Source organism: Acanthopagrus latus, chromosome 9, assembly GCF_904848185.1.
Source record: "Acanthopagrus latus isolate v.2019 chromosome 9, fAcaLat1.1, whole genome shotgun sequence".
NCBI classification, from domain to species: Eukaryota; Metazoa; Chordata; class Actinopteri; order Spariformes; family Sparidae; genus Acanthopagrus; species Acanthopagrus latus.
The window spans coordinates 18,928,013-18,947,940 of NC_051047.1; the positions used below are offsets into that span (position 1 = coordinate 18,928,013).

At 41.2% G+C, this 19,928-nt stretch overlaps 1 protein-coding gene across 1 annotated transcript in view; it reads right to left on the reverse strand.

The window, feature by feature from the left end:
- Positions 1–214: 214 nt before the first annotated feature.
- The window catches only part of map2 (microtubule-associated protein 2), a 96,855-nt gene continuing 77,141 nt past the window's right edge, over positions 215–19,928 (reverse strand). Inside the window, exons 15-22 of the mRNA XM_037110084.1 lie at positions 18,890–19,021; positions 18,611–18,749; positions 18,429–18,485; positions 17,799–18,106; positions 7,579–7,671; positions 5,649–5,730; positions 2,752–2,864; positions 215–2,095 (exon numbers count right to left, since the gene is read on the reverse strand). Of these exons, the coding sequence (XP_036965979.1) occupies positions 1,874–2,095; positions 2,752–2,864; positions 5,649–5,730; positions 7,579–7,671; positions 17,799–18,106; positions 18,429–18,485; positions 18,611–18,749; positions 18,890–19,021 (1,146 nt within the window). The 3' untranslated portion in view covers positions 215–1,873. The remainder of the gene's footprint in view (positions 2,096–2,751; positions 2,865–5,648; positions 5,731–7,578; positions 7,672–17,798; positions 18,107–18,428; positions 18,486–18,610; positions 18,750–18,889; positions 19,022–19,928) is intronic.

Consider the following 19,928-nt stretch of genomic DNA (forward strand, 5'->3'; position numbering starts at 1 on the left):
AGTAATGCAGCTTATACAATACATTTGCTGAAGAAATGAAAAATTAAAACTATGCATGCTGCACCTGCAACACCTGCATGTTAGACTGCTAGCTGAACAAAAGCTAAGATACGAATTAGCAACTGGAGACGACGGCATGTTTAACAACAAGACAAGCTGGACCTCTAGCTGCACAGTGTGTCTTGTTATGCGAACAGAAGACAGCCCTCAGGTATCACTTTTTGTCCTTTTTATTGTCATTAATTACTGTAATTGGTGTCATATCAACAAGAGAAAAACTGCGTACATCTACTTGACCTTTTAAATACATTTACAGTTGCTGTAGGGTGGAGCGGGGAGGTGGGAAGGGGGCACACGGAGATGGGGTATGCAGAAAAAACACAGAAGCAAACAAACAGTCGCAGGTGAGGGCAGTAATTAGGCAGGAGGCAGGATATACCACAAACGGTGTCTGAAAAAAGAAACTAGATCACCCAAACACTTGGTTTCCTAACAGATGTAACAGGATCCGAGTTCCCCTCGGCTGTTTTTTTTTAAAATTTTTCTCCATGAATTGTCTTTTTAATGGATTTTTCAAAATATTTTTTTTTTTTTTAAGTCCACGTTCTTCTCCCACATATTGCAACGAAACATCCAGATACGGTAGCATACGTCGTAAAACGGCATGGGATCTGCACCAAAAAACGCACACACAGACAGATTTCAGAGTAGCTGCATCTTCTGCTCAATCTCAGGCCGCGTTCGAAGCGTCGTCCTCGGTGGTTCGACACATCAGTCGAACAACAGCGCATCATCAGCCTGCGTTAGAGGAGGAAGTGTCTGTACTGTTCATTCACGTGAGCCGAATATCTGCAGCTGTAACGACAAGATACTTGTTTTTCCTTCATGGTCGGAGGTCTGTGGAGTGAGCTCCGGTGTTTATAACTGTTTTTAATGTATAAACAGGCGTCTATATTGAACTACTGAGCAGGTACAAGTGTGTGATTCTCTTCAACAGGACTGAGATGCATTCCTTAGCAACACCGATTCAGCAGTCTGACACTGTCACCAAGCATTACACTGTAAACAACTAATAACTACAAAACATGAACTTGTTTTTACCTTTATCCAATAATTGAGGAAATAACTTACTAAAATCCTTTTTTTTTAGATTACAAAATAGCCTCTTTTAATATTAGAATCAATACATGCTTGTCATAACATGACCTAGTTCTTGCAGTAATGCAATTTTACAGGTATATTTTATAGCCATATTGTCGCTTCCTTTTAAAATGTTTTCAGGACATGTAGATGGCGAAGAACTTGTATTTTTATACACGTTTCTATATATATTTGTTAAATATATTATATATTGGATGACAAGAATGACTTGCAGTAAGGATGCTTGGTTCGTTAAGGGGGGGTTTGGCGTCCATGCACTTTTTACTGAGCAAGAACAACACGTGCTGTGTGGTGCGCTTGGCCGCATTACTTCTTAATTAATGTAGAAAAAAAGGCTGTAGCTTCTTCAGAACACTGATCCAGGACCAGTCAAGCCAATACCTGGTCTCTACTTTGTGTAAACCACTTAATCTAGGACCAGTGCTCAGACTGAACTATTCTATGCAACATCATTCAAAAAAGAGAGAGGCCAACGAAATGAATAAGAAATAGCACATACTTGGATTTAAAATAGACAGGAAATAAAGAGAACCGTACAGTAGCTCCTAATTCGAGTCTCTACTTAAAAGTTGAATGTTGGGTCTGAGGAGATGTTAAGAGGCTGTGGTTTATCTGAGGTCGGCCCTCAGGGTGGCAGAAGTGGGCAGAGAAGTTCAAAGGGATCAGGGCGAGGACGCCTCGGGTGCAGAGCGGGAATCCAGAGACCCAGTGTTCACAAGCCCTGCTTGGCCAGAGCTGCAGTGACGTCCTCCGCCAGGGTGGCTAACTGTGGCGAATCCATCATGTTGAGACTGCCGGAGGAGGATAGGTGGCTGTCCCGGTGGCGCTGCGGAGACACCGAGCCAGACAGGCCAGGAGACTGGACGACGATCTCGGCTCCGTGGTCCACTCGCGCCTTGGCGTTGTCGCGGAACGTCAGCCGGTGGCTCTCGATCTAACAGGCGGGCGGAGTGATGATGTGAGATGAGGATGGGGAGGAAGCGTTGGTCATTTTCACATCATGTGGACGGTAAAATATTTTTATGAATCATCTTGAGTCAGCTCTAGAACAAGTGCAAATTGAAGAATACTAACGTTTAGAGAACTCTTAAGAACCGTACTCACTGTACTTTGTCCTGTGTGCAAAACTCAGGGTGTTCGGGTTCAATTCTACGTTAGTTACTGATACTGGTGGATACTATACCTTCACCTTCTCAGGCCGATAAAGGAATACAACAAGTTTTTGGAAGATTGGCTTGTTAAACACATTTGCATTGATAACTTGATCCAATTATATTTAAACATTTACTGTTTTACCCTCTACCACTATTTATCAGACTATGCATCTACTTTTTATGATTACAGTTATGTTAACAACCTACATCCTCCTCACTTGACATTAATAATTAACAAATTAAGGCAACTGAAAAGCCTGCACAGTATGACTTGGATAGGAAATCACACTCATAAAGGAAGCAAAAAATCATGTCTATGAAAGCTAAAGTCTAAATTTGCTTGTAAGCTTTTGTCGAAATCTTCTACTAAGACAATTTTTCAAAAACTTTTGTTTTCCTTTAAATCATGGGTTGGGAGCATGGAGCTGACACTCACCATGACGTGGCCTCCACCAGGAGTGTGGTGAGCATTATCCAGGGAACCCACCTTGGCTTGGGCCTTGTCTTTGAAGTCCAACTTCACAGTCTCTATACGCACGTGACCGCCCCCTGGAGGAAATAAAAAAAATCCATGTTAGATGAGTGTGGAAAGTGTACAGAGTGTTGAGGCATGAGGTACAATATATGGCCAAAAGTCAGTGGACACCAGACCATCACCTAAACACAATGAGCACTAATATGGCGTTGGACACCCTTTTGTTGCTACAACAGCCTCTCAGAAGATTTTGGAGCACATCTGTGGGAGTTTGTGCCCATTCAGCCAAAGAGAATTTGTTAGGTCAGACACCGACGTTGGACACGGTGGCCTGGCTCAGAATCGTTCTAATCACTCCCTGCAATGTTTTCACTGCAGATACTTTGACTGGCCAAGTAGGAAAAGCTCAAGTGGAATTTCTTACATTAATGATGGCTTCTTCCCATTTTGTTGAGCTGCTTCCAGGGCTCTGGTGTTGTGCATGCTCTCTCCCTGACATAGCTTACTGGGGCACTTAATGGAATGGAGCCATTGTTTATGTAACAGGTCACATAGCTGCTTTTCCTGCATTGACAAGCTAAAGTATCTGCCGTGAAAAGGGTCTAACGAGTTCCTCCACACCAAACTCCTCAAACAATAGACCTCACAGTCATACTGGAACAGCAAAGGGCCTTCACATAACTGCTGGCACAAATACACCAAACGCACCAAACTGGCTAAAATGTGTTAATTTTCTGGGGCATTCAGAAGACTCTCACTGGAACCAAGAGGCCTCGTCCAAACCCTGAGAAAACCTATTTCAAACTATTATCCCCCTACTACCAGACACAATTGCTCCGGTAGGTAGCGTTCAGACTGCCAGATGGTGAAATGTGATTCATCACTCCAAAGAACATGTCTCCACTGCTCCAGTATCCAGTTGTGGCTTGCTTTACACCATCCCAGCAGACACTTGGCACTGCATACGGTGATGTGAGGCCTGTGAGCATCTGCTCAGCCATGGAAAACCCAATTCATGAAGCTCCAGATGCACAATTTGTGGGGCTGATGTTGCTTCCAGACGCAGTTCAGCTTCAGAACTCGTTGCACGATATGCCTCTTCATGGCTGAGGTGCTGTTGCTCCTACATGCTTCTGCTTCACAATAATAGCACTTAGATTTGACTATGAAAGACTGTGTGGCGCAGAGACTTGTGGCATCCTATGACAGCACTCAAGAGACACTGTGCTCTAAATTCTTAATGTTTTTCAGGAGATTTCACAGCTATGTGCTGGGTTTTAAGCATCTGTTAGAAGTAGGTGTGGCTGAAACATCTGAACTAGATAATTAAAGGGGGTGTCCACAGACTTTTTTGCCATATAGTGTATCTAATCAGGTCGAGGGAGCAGCTGTCTGTAGGTGACAAATGAGCAGATGTGATTGGAAAGTATGCTCTTAAAACCTGGTGTGTTGAAGCAGATTTCATTTGGAAGGTGAATGTGTAACGCTGTACTGAAAGAGTTTGTTTGCTCATCAATCCCTCAGCTAGTGAGGGTTAGGAAATAGAAGCAGAGGCAGCGAGGGCCCAGCAGATGGCGCTGCAGGACCTGAAGTCGTCACCACAACACCATCTGGGAGAGGACAAGGGTTTTCACACCTCACAGCAAAACAGCAAGTAGTCCCAGAAATCTGCACATATCCAATTCACCCAAACATTTTGCCAAATACCACTGTTTTTTATGTAATGTGGATACTTAATTTTACAAAACTTTGGCAACTTCCACAAAACAATGTCCTTTTACTTAGTGTAATCATCAAAACTCTCTCATCTCAGGCGATTCGGGGTTTATCCATTTTCTGTGAGTGTTTTTAGGGAACTCATGTTTGAGACTCGCACTGGGTCTTGATTCGCTCGCACCGTGCCTTGACCTTTGACTTGACTGTTTCTCAACCACTCGACGCCTTTGTCTCGCCTCTGGTCTTACTCATGGCTCGGTCTCGGTTTAGGTGGTCTTGACTAAAACAGTCATGTACCAGATCTTTTTCTGAAAGAGTCTTTTTTTTTTCTTCTTTTTTTCAGTTTTACAGTGGGTGATTTGACAAAAAGAAAAAGAAAATCCAAATTGGATATATAACTCTCTCCAGATGTGACCTAATACCATTCACCAGCAATTAATCAACATCCCGCTCCACTCAGAGTAGAAACACACTGAACACAACAAGGCCATCGGGAATCACAACACCTCCCACAGTCGGCTGCCTGTGGACGGATCCATCGAGCTGTCAATCTGAATGTTTCCACTGATCAGTGTTTGAGCCTCATCTGACTGGACTGTTATCAGGAGTTAAATATAAACTGGAAATTACATTTATTATTTAAATTAGATCGTACTTGGTTGCCAGTTGACAAATGGCAGCAGTGCATTAGATTTCATGGCTTGCTCTCACACACGTCGACGAACTCCTTAAGTTAACCTGTGATCTGTATGTGGGTAACGACATCTGATCCACGGACAATTGCAATTACAAATTTCACATTCTTTACATTTCTGTTTGCGAGGAACGACTTGTGAACTACAGCTACTACTTGTAGCGTTCAGGCTCACGCTACAGGGGAAAAGGTTGTTTTTCACACACTGACTGATTTGAGATTTTTAGCTATTTTGCTTCCATAAAAAAGTCTTTCATGTTTCGATTCAGATTTCTCATTTGCATGATAAAACATAAAATGAATAGGAAAAAACAAAACAAAAAATAATTGCCTTAATGTAAGTTATAGTTTCAGGGAAGAAATGAGGGTTAGAGATCTGCTGATGGTTCCCCTATAGACTCTGTTCCCTTTAAATTCCCCCTGAATGAGTAACCAGGCTTACTGTTACCTGGCCTATGATGGATGTTGTCTAAAGAGCCACACTTGGAGGTCACGTGGCTCAAGTCGATCTTCTTGTTCTGTATCAGCACCTGGAAGAAGCAAAGTCAGGAGAAGACAAGGTCAGAGCTCGCCAAGAGGTTAAAAAACTCCTGCTGATCCTCAGACAGATGATCCAAATAGTATCTTCCCTTTCCCAAAACGAGGTAGAAAATGACACAGCTTGTCTGATCTGTACTGAAACTGTAGCTGCTGTTTGAAGGAATTGACATATGATGTAACTGTGTATGTGCTAAAAGTGTTTTGGCACATTCAGAAAACCTGTCAAATATGCATCATAACAGTGAGAATTCAGTGCGAGACAGCAAAAGTAGGAATGCACAGTAGGAAGCGGCCACAGGCGGGGAGGCGATAAGGATATGTGGTTATGTGACACACCCCGGGGATCTGAGGGGAACACCACAGAGAAATATTTAAGGAGTTAACAGATGAGACGGCGAACAGAGCGGAGCTGTAACGCTTTAGACATGACGTCCCGAGATGAATCACAGAGACACGCCTGTGGTCAGCAGTCACTTTGCCAGGTCACTGATTTAGCTGATGCGCCTTTTGTAACCAATGATTTGGGTGTTCATTTTTCTCTTTCACTTGCTTGCGAGGCCTGAGAGGATTAAAAAAAAAACAACAGGGAAAGTGAGATGATGATGAACAATGCAGGTCGTGAGCCACATTACGCACCACAACACCATGAGCACAAAGTATGCACCAACTTCGCCTGCTCATCTGCCGGGAGTCCTTCACATGCACTAAACTATCACAGACATACAGTGTGAGTGACAAGACAGAGGTGAGATGTGGTTTGTGTCAGCGTGGGTGAACGTTAGGCTGCAGGACGGCCCGTCTCTCCAGCAATCACATCTTTACGGAATCTGTTTACTGTGCAGTTGGAATCTTTCACTCTTGTGGTGATAAAGATCTCATCTTTTTTTACTGGTATTAGTTTTGGCTCTACAGACTGATAGTGTTTTGGGTTTGTTTTCAATTTGACTGAAACTTAAACCAACACATTTTAATACAAATCAAGGAATTAGATGTATCCCTTAGCGATTACAGTTGTTGAAAAAATGATCTTTTAACCTCTTGGAAGGAAGATGATCTCGTCTGTGTTTCCTTAGTAACCAAGAGTTATGAGACACTTACTAGGGAAGTGATTTAAAGTGAAGAGACAAGTTTTAATTGTCCTTTTGTAACCATCGGGTTTTGCATAACTGCTTTGGTAATGTGCAATACTCTAATCAGATGGAGAACACACTGTACCTGCCACCGTCAGATGGCTGTAATTGGAGTTAATCAACTAAATGGGGAAGTTATTCGAGCGGTGCACTGCAGTGCCTGTTGTGTAAGAAACAGTCTTTTAATAAGCTTTTGGATTGTCTACTTTCTCGCTTCTCGTTTTTGTTATTCTTTTGAACCTTTAAGCCTCCACCAGCAACAGTAAAATTAAATACCACAGAACATGGGAGCAATGACGTAGATGCTGCAAAACGCAGTTAATCTTGACACTTAAATTACAGAGCACTGCTGGATTACCAGCGACTCTTCTCCTAATGTGCCTCTCCTCTACTAACCGACGACACACAGGCGAAGAAAAAACAATCATCAAGCCTTAAAAAAAAGATACCAAAACGACAGCGCCTGTCTTGAATGTTATAAAGCACCGGAGGAGGAAATATTCAGCCTTTCAGTATTATAATTCCTTCGCAGGACACAAACCACTGCTGGAGAATCTCGTGCCGATGAACTGCTGTTTTAATGAGGTAGTGACGTGACGATCTGGGAAGTTGTAAAGCAGGATGACGAAAAACAAGGACACATAAGAAGAACACAACACGACATGAGACATGAACACTGAGACAATGGAGTTGCAGCACAGGACTCACGTTTCCACCTCCTGCCGAGTAGCCCCGCCTGTCCAAGGACCCACACCTAGACTGAACATGGCTATAGTCCAGCTTAACACTGGGGATGAGAACCTGCAGGGGCGGAGGTGAGGAATGAGGCGGGAGAAGGCTCAGGCTTTTCTGGCATGGCGCTTCATTTTTTCTCTAAAAACATCTTGTTTATATACTCTGTCCTGGACTTCAGAGCTTGTTTGACTGTGATGTAGACAGTGATATTTGACCTGGAGGTTCCCTTGTTGCTCTGGACAAACACTCATTCAGTGGACGTCGGGCTCACAGGCAAGACAGATTCATCTCACTGCATGAGCTGTGACCCTTTGTGTCAGCCTGGCTTTACCTACAAAGCTGGCCTTAGGTGTCGTCTACGCCTTGATACTTTTAACTCGTCGAGAACTTTAAGAGCAAATGGATTATGTGCAACATATTTTTCCAGTTGAAGCCAGATCTATTGAGTCTTTCAGCCAGGAAATAAATGGTTTGTCTGTAGGATATCATCAAGTCTTTAGGGCTGTATCAAAAAGCTGGACATAACAGTGACATCTGTGCTTTAAATCAACATTCATTGTTTACTGTGCTCTTATTTGTTCTGTTTAAATCTTGTTTTTCTGCACGGTTAGGCTAAATCAACATTATAGCTACTACGCAATTTTTGAGAATACTATTCCAAGCGGTGTCAGGGACGGATTCTTCTTGACACGTGTGATCCAAACATTTCCAATAAATCAAGAGCATTATCAAGTCAAAAAGGAAGAAATATATCGGAAAAAAAGATATAATTTCAAAAATTCTGCCTGCCGAAACAGGGAAAGCCAACAGTTCTAGCGCTCTTGGTGATGGCTTTTACCACCAAACGGGCCAAGCAATGGAAAAAAACTATTGAAGAAAAAGAGGCAAAGTGAGCTGCCTCCACAAAAGAGAAAAGAGTTGTGTAAGTGTGGTGAGGTGGAGAGGAGGGAGGGGATTGCTAACTGCAAAATGGACATGAAGTTAGCTTAAACACTTACAGCAGCTTTAATTTGACTAAACGCTTCATTTGTAAAACCTCAAAAAAGGTTCAAACGTAAAAAAAAAAAAAAAAGATATTCTGTATAGTGCTAAAATAGTTCTTAGATATCGCTGGGATTAATTTGTTTTCTGACACACTTGGATTCCATAATAGAAATGCGAAACCTACAGGAAATCTCTTACATCACACTCCTCCAGACCGTACTTTAATACACTGCTGAAGGTTTTGCCGCTTCCTGCATTCATTCAAGATGCAAAATAAAAGCAGTGAACACTGAAGTGCATTAGTTTAAGGGTGTGAGGGTGATAAAATATGCGATGGTAAATGGCTCTCTGTAGCTGCAAGGAGAGAAAGCAGGAGTGAGATGCAGACACAGCAGAATCACAATAAATACATTTCATCCAAGCAGCACAGTAAAAGCAATGGGAACTACACCGGGACACAGAAACATACATGTTGAACAGATTCTGTTGGGAAAGGACTAAAGAGGTCTAAAGGAGGGGAGAGAGTTTGAGCGGACCAAAGCGATACTTCAAAAAGCTTTGAAAAACTGGAACATGTAAAGAACAAGAGGACGCTTCAGTTTTGAAAGAGGGTTTGTTTTACTGAGCAGTTAGCAGGTTCTTTACTGTTGCCTTTACTTGAGTAAGCACAAAGTAAACTACAGACCTTCCCCTTTCAGTCAAGCATTTCCTTAAATAAACACACTGTACTTGTACAATATGTGTCTCGATGTATGTATGTGTCTGTATGCAGGGATGTTTTTGTTTATTCACTGCTATTGTGTAAAGACCTTCAAACTGCTCTTGTATGAAATGGTGACATGCAAATAAAATACACAATGAGTTGACTGATAATAAGTGGGTCGTTCTGCTCTATACTAGGAGAACAAACGTACGGAATAAACTGTTGTCAAAATTAAACTGTTTGCACGAACAGTTAAACAAAGTGCGCTCAGTTCGACATGACAGGTACACAATTTTTTCATGTTAATGAAATGTTAAAAAAGCAGAAGTGAAACTGCTCTTTGAGTTGTTTCATGTTCCGGAGAAACGCTCCTCATTTCTTTATGATAATTAATTAGTGCTGATGTTTTATCATCTCTTCCAAATTAACTCTGTCTTTTAACTGGAACCCGTCCACAGTGCAGCGCTGTGACAACAATGACAGCAGAATATTCAGTCTACTTGAAAAATTACGGCCAAAAAAAAAAAAGAAAGAAAAATGACATTTGTTGCCATTATAACCCAAACCCATAAAACCTCAAAGTACAGCGAATCTTGGGATATGATTGGGGGGGAGACACAGAATAGGGCTCGGGGTCAAACAAAATCTCACCATAAATGTGATTTTTCATTTGGTTGATGTCCAGCATCAAACCTTTTCTATGAGGCAAATTATCACCACTGCTAGAGCCACTACCAAGAACGGGGGAAGCTATAAACTGAGTAGCAGACACTCCAGAGCCTCTAAGTACATCTACAATAGAAACAGTATATTCCAACATGCACACTTTTCACCTTAGTATTGATGGATTTACTAAAAAAGGGTCAATGCCTCAGTCACGAAGACCTCTCTCATGAGACAACATCTCTTTGTGACCAAGCATTGACCTTTTTAAATAAATCTATAGGAGAGAAGTGTATGCAGGAATTCACCGGTGTTCCAGATGTCGGCTTTGACGACATCTAGAACAGTTGCAACGAGTCGACTACCAAACACATGACCTGATGTGTACAATATTGCAGAATCAATTGGGTAAATAACCAACGATAAATGAAGACAGTGATTTCTGTTGGCATAACTTCCTTCTTATTTGGCCACCCTCCTAATGGGAGGTCAAGCCACAGGTGTTGGATGAAGCTGGCTGGACTTAGAGTGAGACGTTCTCCAGCATATGGCTTTGGTCAGCTGGCTTTCTCTAACCACCAGGCCACCATGGTACCAGATAGTTGGGTTATTTTGAGTTTTATGGCTCTGCTTTCACAGCAAGAGGGCAGAGGTTGTCAGACAAGTTGCTGTGTTTCTACTGCCTGCTCAAAGGTGGGGGCAAAATGGACTACATACAAGGTGTTGGAAAATGACAAACTAGTGCAATATAATACGAGGCCATCAAGCTAGCCGTGTATCCAGATTTGCACAGCACAACAACCAAAAAAAAAAGTTTACATGTCACTAATTGGACTAAAACTGAGGACAAACTAGAGTTAAATATAAAGTTCCTCCATAGAAGGATTAACAGGGAGGAGACCAGTCGGTCATGGCAAAAGGGTACATACATTTCCTCCACGGGGAGAGGGCTTCAGATTATCCTTGGAGCTGTATTTTGACAGCATGTGACTGAAGTCCAGCTTCGTGTTTAAAATATGAATCTATGGAGAAATACAGAGACATTATAGGCCTCCTTCTTTGTGTGGGATGGGAATAAAGGCTTTTAAAACACCACTGGGAAAAGAGACTATAGGAGATACTGGTGCATGTTGTATGATTCATTAGGAACTAAGTGTTGGAGCTCAAGGGAATGTGCACTCACGATTTTTTGTGTGGCCTTGTTGTTAAATGAAAAAGCGAATACACCAAGTTTTTGGAAAGTCGTCCCACAAATCATAAACACCAGTTGAAGTGATAGTTCGGGTCTATTGGGAAGATGACAAATACATCTTGCTGTCAGTCCTGTTTAGCAGCACAATGCTCTGCTTTCCTGTTGGTGCTGCATGCTGCTTCTCCACACGGGGAGAGCTGACGGTCATCTACTGCAGGTAATACACTGACTAGGGAGAAGAACTTCATACAACCACACATATAAAGACCCGAAACATCACTTCAATCATTTGCTCTAGTTCTCTGCGGTAAAACTGCGCATTATAACAGCTGTATTTTAAATATTATTTTCTTATCAGTTCCTCAAATTAAAAAATACCACTTATCTAATCCAGCTGATGTAGACAGATTTTAATTTTGATATATCTTTTTACATGAACATGCATATAATACAACAGCGCTCAGAGGTCTGGTCTAAATCTCTTCTCTTCCCTGGGTTTATGATGAAAGTGGTTCTTGCCAGGATAATCTCTCTAAGATTCTTGTGCATTTTTATTTGGTAAGTCCTATTTTTGTTTAATATTTTTGTTGTGTAATATTAATTTCGGCCACCAGGGGCAGGAGTGCACCACTGTGCCATGTGTCACTGTTAATATCTATCAATACAACTTACATGCCGACTCATATGTCACTTGTTCATCTATTTTGGTCTGAAGTGAGTGACCCTGACAATAAAATTAATACATTTAGGCGGATTACCCTGGCAAAGTCTTTTTCACTCCGACCAGATTTTATTTTTTACTCACTGCCTCTCACATTTCTGTATGGGAACATATTTGTCCTATTCACTAAAATGCAAGTTTTAAACATGCATTTTCGAGAGGCCAGAAACTTTGTGAATTCCTTTAAAGAGATTCTTGGTTGTAAAACTTTGGAGTCTGCAGTGTGTTACCTAAATAAATAAATTATAATCAACAATACATTGATTAATTAAAAAAATAATATATATATATATATATATAATAAAGTTATTTCTTAGATACCAATTGAAAAATCAGTTCAAAAAAAGTTAAAAAATACTGGATTTAGAAATTACAATCTTGGCTTACATTAATTTTATGTCGACTTCAACATTTACAGTTTCTATTTAACAAGCAGATTATTAAAAGACTGACTTCTTGAACTTAAAGGTATGTATGCTCATATAGATGTAATATATCAAAGTTTCACCCGACAGAGCAGCAGATCACACATGACTCCTCCCCTCGACAGCTGATCAAACAGCTCTTGCAGCTGCTCTGTGGTGGCTAGACTTTCATATTCAACATTCAAATATCTATTCATCATGCAAAAAATTGAGAATTCTTAATTAGCCAATCAAATGATCACATTTGATGTATTTTGTTTGACTCTGACTTTATTAATGCCTCATTAAAATGCTAATTCAATCAATCAAAACTAGTCTTTCAAATGTATCACTGTAATAATTGATTAATACCAAACAGTGTGAGGAATTTGAATCATTTGAGTGGTGCACTCCTATCCAGGCTCTGTAAAACACATAATTAACAGTACTGAGGTGTACCAGTAGGTCCTGGGTCCAGGTCACACTGTGTGCCGCTGACAGACACAGAGTGACTGAGATGAGGCGCAGCACAGACTTCCAGATCCAAGAGGCCCTGTGTTTGGCCTCTGACGGCCCATTTTGGTCCTTGTGCTTCTATGAGGACAATCATTGGACAGGTCAGTGGCCGGGCAGAGGCCTGGTGTGGGGCTGGGGGAGGCTACTAAAGCCGCTTGGAAATTAGAACTACTTGGACCGTGGAGCTGCAAGGAACTTATAAAGGTCAGGAGAGGAGTGTATTGCAGTAATGTGGAAAGTTTTACTATAGCCAGTAGAGGATCTACTATCCCTGAGTTAATAAAGGCCGAACAAAACCCACCAGAATACTGAAAAAATTTGGGGAACTCAGCCTGAAACATGAGGGCATGATTTTGGTTCTGACAGTGGGGAAATGGAAACTCACTGCTTAAGCTATGTGCTACAGAAGGGTAGTTCAGTCACAGGGGCCACAGGACAGACAAGTGGGTTCAGAACCAGTGTTTTCATTCCAAGATTTGCTGACTGAGTTGGCAGAAACTTTAAATGCCTTTCATTATATACTTTCAAGTAGTCTACTGTTGAGGAAATGTAAAAGTTGTCCTTACATACTGATACAGTGGCAACAGAGTAAAAATCTCTAGATAAGGGTAGCCCCCACTTTTTCCCTTGGAGGGCCAAAACTGAAAACTACGGTGCTTAGTAATGGTATTAAGATCCCAAATCACCTTAAAGGTAGGGAAGGAGATTCTAGAGAAAGATATTTGCTTGTTGAGTCTCATTCCAAGGTTCTCAAATACAGCCTTGGGTTAGAATTTCAGGCCAGAAGTGTCACTGCCATGCTCAGATAATGAAAAATAATATATAATCAAGAATCCTACATATATACAGAGCATTTTACCTCACAAAATAAAATCATATTTCAAACATTCGGCAGGCCCCTATTCGAGGTTAACTACAGCAGCTCCCAGTGTGTTTATGTCTGTGTGTGTGTCATGGCACAATGTGCTCCTGGAAGCCCCATTGAAGTAAGAACTACCACAGAAGCAGTTTTGAGTACTTGGTCAGGTGTTCATATGGTGTTACTGCTGTGTGGTTGAGACCAAATTAACGGCTGAGTTTAAGATGGGTGTCTAAGCAAGTAGAAGGGTAGGAAGTGGGGCAGCAGGCACTGGCCCCCACTTTATGCCCCCTGGCCCACATTCAGTTTACATTGTGGCTGGCTGGTATCCCAGTTTCAAACATTTACTGGGTTAATGAGGTCATATAGCCGCAAAGCAAAATCAGAGTGTACGGTGGAATCAAACACAAACGATACAAGAGAAGTGAGTTTGTTGAAACGGATGAACTTTGCCATGTTTAATGTTGTACAATCTCTGTCAAACAAAGGAATATTTCAGTAAAACACATGTTAAATGAACTCGTAACATGGGTTAAAGTTGACTGTGTGAGGATGGATGAACATATTGAATAAATCTGGCACAGTTCAGCTGCTTGCCAAACTCGTTTCTCTGCTATGAAACGTCTTGCACCATATACACCAATTCCCTATTTGTGCTCCCATCCCAAGGTGGTCTAGTTCGGGTTGGTAACGTTCTGCTAGTATAAAGCATAGCAGTCCAACAGTAACAGCGAGGGAACACATTGAGAATACATTAATATAAAAATATAATTTGTACATTTTTTGCTCTACCCTATTATATATAAATCACACTAAGTAGTTATTAATCCCTCTCTTAGGTGATTTTGTTAAACCCACCTGTGACACAAAAAGCAGCGTTTAGGCAAAGTGTTTGCTTGACACGTCTTCCTGACTCTCATTAAACACACGTATTCCTTTAAACTCTTTCTCATACAGAGATCATAAAACTGTTCCCTCAAGAGGCAGATTAAATTTTAACTTGGTGTCTGGCAGCTTGTGGCCAAAAGAGAGGCCAGGGAATCAGGGCAATCCGTCTGCCCAGCCATTCACCCATGTGTTTAGACGAAAGCTGCCATCACTGTTTTGTGTCTAACAGGAGACACCCTGTGTCACCAGGGGGGTGACACACACACTGACACACACTCACACGTGCACTGTGGGTAGAGTTATTGAAGATTTTACAGTGAGTGACAACTACTTAAAATACTAAATGAATTGATTTGTATGAATGTTAAACCCTTTTCTTCTTACAATCAACTTTTGTAGACGTGCATATACAACATATCAAGAGATATGTTTTGATCTTGAAGAAAGCATGACAGCTGAAGTCATGAAATTATAAAGAAATTTTGTCACACACTTCTTCCTAGTCTAGGCACAGAGATAACATATTTATATGTTTTCACGTTTTTAAGGTCCAACATGACCATGCCGTGACAATATGTGCACTTCGATAGTACGAAAGCAGTGCCTTGGAGTTTTACATCTACATTAACCTCTAGAGACTGAATTTGTGGCAAGAAATAAGTCATAGCCCTACATTTTCCTGTACCAGCTTTTAACTCTGCAACATGCTGAATCATCATTTTTGTGAGGAAAAGATTTCTGTACATATTCTCAGCTGAGTATTGACATAATAAATCTTTTAATAAATGACCCTGTACTGTATCTAATGTGCAAATAACCCTCGTGCAGGACACCCTATGTGACAGATAACAGATGTAAAATAGTGTGATGTATTCACATCCAAATGACAAGAAAAAGGGCTCAAATTCCCCCTCAAGTATAACCAATAAAGTCTGCATTCCAATATATGGTTTGATGGCAACCTCTCACAAGTCCTCCTAAGGCAAGTTCTGTACTGTCACCCTCTCTACACAGCCTGCAGACACCTCCACTCCAAACGAGACTTGCATGTTCAAAACAACACTGCCAGCCTTGATGTAGCGTAGTAACCGATAATGACCCAGCCATGTCTCCTGCTGACGACAGGCAGGCGTTTGGAGCACGATCCCTCCCTATTTTGTGGTTGGCTGAACAGAGCAGCGCAGGGACCTAGCAAGTCATAAAGATGTCAGCCAAACGCTTAGACTCCTAATCAGGTCATCAGTGGAGGCTTGTAAAAGGAGATGGCTACAGACACACTGCTGTTTTCATCACTGTTCTTCCTGTTGTAGCTGACATTGTGCTTTGCGCTCATGCTGGAACATGATATTTGTGAGACTGTGGGGTAAACACTTGCACCCTCGCTAATGCCAATTGTGTGCAGTAGCAGTAACATGATTTGAAATGCAGAAACGTGGCTGTTGGCCGTTCTCAGTTCATAGAGCCTAGAGAAAAAAAGTGAAGGGACAAACACTGTTCAACAAAACAACACTCAATGAGAAGTCAAAGGCAGGTCACTTTTCTGTTCACTGAAATTTGGGGCATCAGAATTGTAACGTTTACAGCTTAGACTAGCCGTCTAATCCATCCATCTGTAGTCATGACTTTCCTAAATAGGTGAAATCATGGAGACTACGATGACAGGCTCAAAGGGCTTTCCATTTGAGTAAGTGACCCCCTCAAAACACTCAAGGTGCCAAAAAGTCACCAACGAGGGCCGACTAGTGTGAGCGGTGATTGACACAGACGGTGATTGACACAGACGCTTGGGCAAGAGATGCACACTGATGACCCCGAAATTGGCCACCACTGGCCGACTGTCAGCCTGGTGTGTAAGGGTCCTTAAACTAAACAACCCCAGTTCCTCTGTATTCGCTCTGCTAACAGAAGATGGAGAGGGGGGTTGATGTTTTTTGTCATATTATTAACAAGGGAGGATGGCATCCTGTCTCAAATATATCTACAGATCTGAATGTTTATCCTGTCAACTTAAATAGTATGATGACATAATTTTAAAGATATCACATTTTAAAACCTCAGAATCAGTGGTATTTATCCAAGGATGACAAGAAAGTCAGAAAGCTTAACCATAAATTGGGTGTTTTTTAACATTTGAATGATGTTAAAGGAGAATTTAAGCAGTTCTTTACCAGTCCATATCAATTTAACAATAACAAATGTGCTCTAAAACAACTGTCTACTGTATAGATTCAATACGACATGGACATCCCTTTTGAGTCCTCTTCCGTGCCATGTGAAATTTCTGATTTTTTTCTCAGTCCTGTTACACACTCAACTCACTTCATAGGTACATTTAACCTGTCTCTCTGTCATTTTACAAAAGGCAGGAAGAACATAATCATGTGTGAAAGCACTTATCAGGAGTGGTTGCCTATAGTTAAATAAAGGGCCACTAATGGGAGTCAACAATTTTAACAGGTGAAATGAAAGTGGGTAAAACTGCAAAGAACGAAGCTAACTAATGGTGACCACAAACTAGTAGTTCACTTAAACATTTAAAGCTTAATTGATTTAAGTTTTTGGATAACCTTTTTCTTAGGCTGTAGCATTTGAATTGTTTGCATTTTAAGTCAGGCTAAATGTGCGTTTGTTTTAAGGTCTGATGAACGTTAATTCTTTGTATGTTAAATGTTTGTGAGAATTCAAATGCATCCTTCAAACAACACACCATTCTTTACAATGTCAGCATTCTTTTTCACTGGTGAGTCAGCAGGATGACTGAAGGACTAACAGTGGGAAGAGGTAGCTGAGAGACTAAACAAAAAAGGAGTGTGAGGAGGTAGGAAGGAGTGGTACATGTATGTGTAAATATACATATCAAAGCAGAGAAAAAGGTGTTAGACGAAAGCACATTTTAAAAACAGTTCTTACCAGCACGTTAACTATTGGCTTTGTACGCCCCAATCACATAAATTCTACTGATTTGTTTTACATATCTATATCTATCTATCTATCTATCTATCTATATATATATATATATATATATATACATACACACACAATGATATGGCAAGGTTGTTATATGGAAATAAGGTGGACTGATTGTTTTTTTTCTGTGTGACGTGTAGAAATAAAATAAATAAACTCTATTCTGTTCCTCTGTCCGAGACACAGGAACAAACACAAACATGAAACCAGCAAAAACGCAACATTGCAGAGATAAAAAAGAAATAAGTATTACAAAGCTACACATTTTTGGTGGAAATTAAGGAGAAGATCATCACCTGTCCTCCTTTCGGCTGGTACTTGATATTCTCTGTGGAACCAATCTTGGACCTGACATTCTTGAAGTCAGGCAGTGGCTGGTTGATGATGCGCAGCTGTTTGGGTGTTGTTGCGGGTGACTTGGGTGGGGTGCGTACCACGGCCACCTTCCTCTCCTGGGAGATCAAGCTGAGGGAGCGTGGGGTACCAGGGGTCCTTGAGGATGATGAGTAGCTGGGAGGGGTTCCTGGAGTGATGGCTGTGGAGCCAGGGGTGCGGGGGGTGGAGTGGCCACTACGAGCTGAACGGGAGCGCACTGTTTCTGTAACTAATGGGAATGAATATAAACATGAGGGTTGGATGTTCTATCACTTAATTTCTAGAGAAATATTTTTGACATTGGTCATTTCTGTGTTTAAAACAGGAAATTAAAATATTAACTACATCATCATACAGAAGAGCCATTTCCTGTACTGATTAAAGGCTAACAAATAGCCTTTCTTGTGCGATTGAACTGTGATAGGCTTGTTGACCCTGTGCAACAAGAAGTTTACAGATAAAGAGTACTCTATTAAACTGAAACATATAGTAACTCTAGAATCTATTATTTTCCCCAAATTAATGATGAAATGAGAGAGAATGCTGTCTACCTGTCATACTAGGAGCTCGTCCTGTCCTGTGCTCTGCCCTCATCTCTGTGCGAAACGCTGCAGAGGGCAAAAGAGGAAAGGTTTTAGAGTTAGAAGGCCAACACAGTTGGTGTTCGAGTACCTAGTACCACTTTATACCGATTTCTTTGCGAAGTGAGCAGATAAGAGGAACTTCAGCTTACATGTGGGTCTGCGAGGAGCCGTGGAACCCGAACTTGTAATGGAAGTGGAGCTGTCCTCCTGGTCATGGTATCCACGGCGACTCAGAATGGCATGCCGTGGCAGAGAAGACCTCTTGTCTGGGCTCCATGAGCCACCGTCCTGATGGGACACAAACGTCACAGACAGCATGGACATCCTTAGGTCAGTGATTGATATTAACTGAAAGCTGAAACAAGTTTGGGTTGGTAATATATCTACAGAACTCTCCCAGCTACAGTGCTACTCTATCATTCACCTACCTTAGCTATGAACCTCTGTAATACTGGGGAGCCCTGAGGCTCTACTGAAGATGGCCGATGTCTATCTAATGAGACAGCCACTCTGGATGTGGAGGTAGGGATCTTTGTTAGTGGCAAACGCTGAGCACGGCACTGAGATGGTACAACGATGAGGCCCAGTGGGTGAGAAGCATGGCACCATAAAGGACACAGGATGACAAAAGTGACATTTACGTGCATTATTGTTGCTCAAGGTCTGACACCAATCACTCATCATTTGTGAGATGAAGACTGAGATATTAGCATCAGATCTTGTGTGTCTTTAGCATTTAATGATCACCCATTCATGTGCATTAATTTTGAACATGTCAGCAAAGAAATTAAAAATGTATGAAATCAAAATGCTAAACAAAAAACAATATTGTGAGGAATCTTGTTTAACACATGAAGACTGTTGTAACGAATGTATAAAAGACTTTAAATCAAAAGTGAAATATAATGTGGGCTCAAAGTGAACAGACTTACTGTATGCTGTAATGACATGACATTCAAGAAATGCAGTAACTGTTTTATTTTAGATGCAATAACTGTCATTACCATGGTGGAGGAGTAAAATGGAGTCACGACCACAGTCGCTGGAGAAATGTCATGGGGTGATTCAACACCCACTCAGTGAAAAAAAAAAAAAAAACCTCTCTAAGTGGATCCGTCTTCTCTACTTGCGCAAAAAGCTATTAAACAAGGCAACAATAGCCAACGTTTAACAAAAACCAACACACATGAATATCTTTTTTAATAAAACGCAAAGAACAGCTAACAGTGGCGTTATAAATACAGAGCACTGTTTTTCATACAGTGATTAGGGCCTGGATAGCATCAGGACAGACAGCGTTCAGTATGTAATGTTGTTGATCTGAATGGATAGATGATTAGGTTGCCCTGGAAGTCACAGGAGACATTATGTAGCAGCTTCTTAATAAGTCTTAATTCTACTGAAAATTCATCTTTCTAATTTCTGTGTTTTTCCCCCCCATGTCTGCATGCACGCCTGAAGATTCAC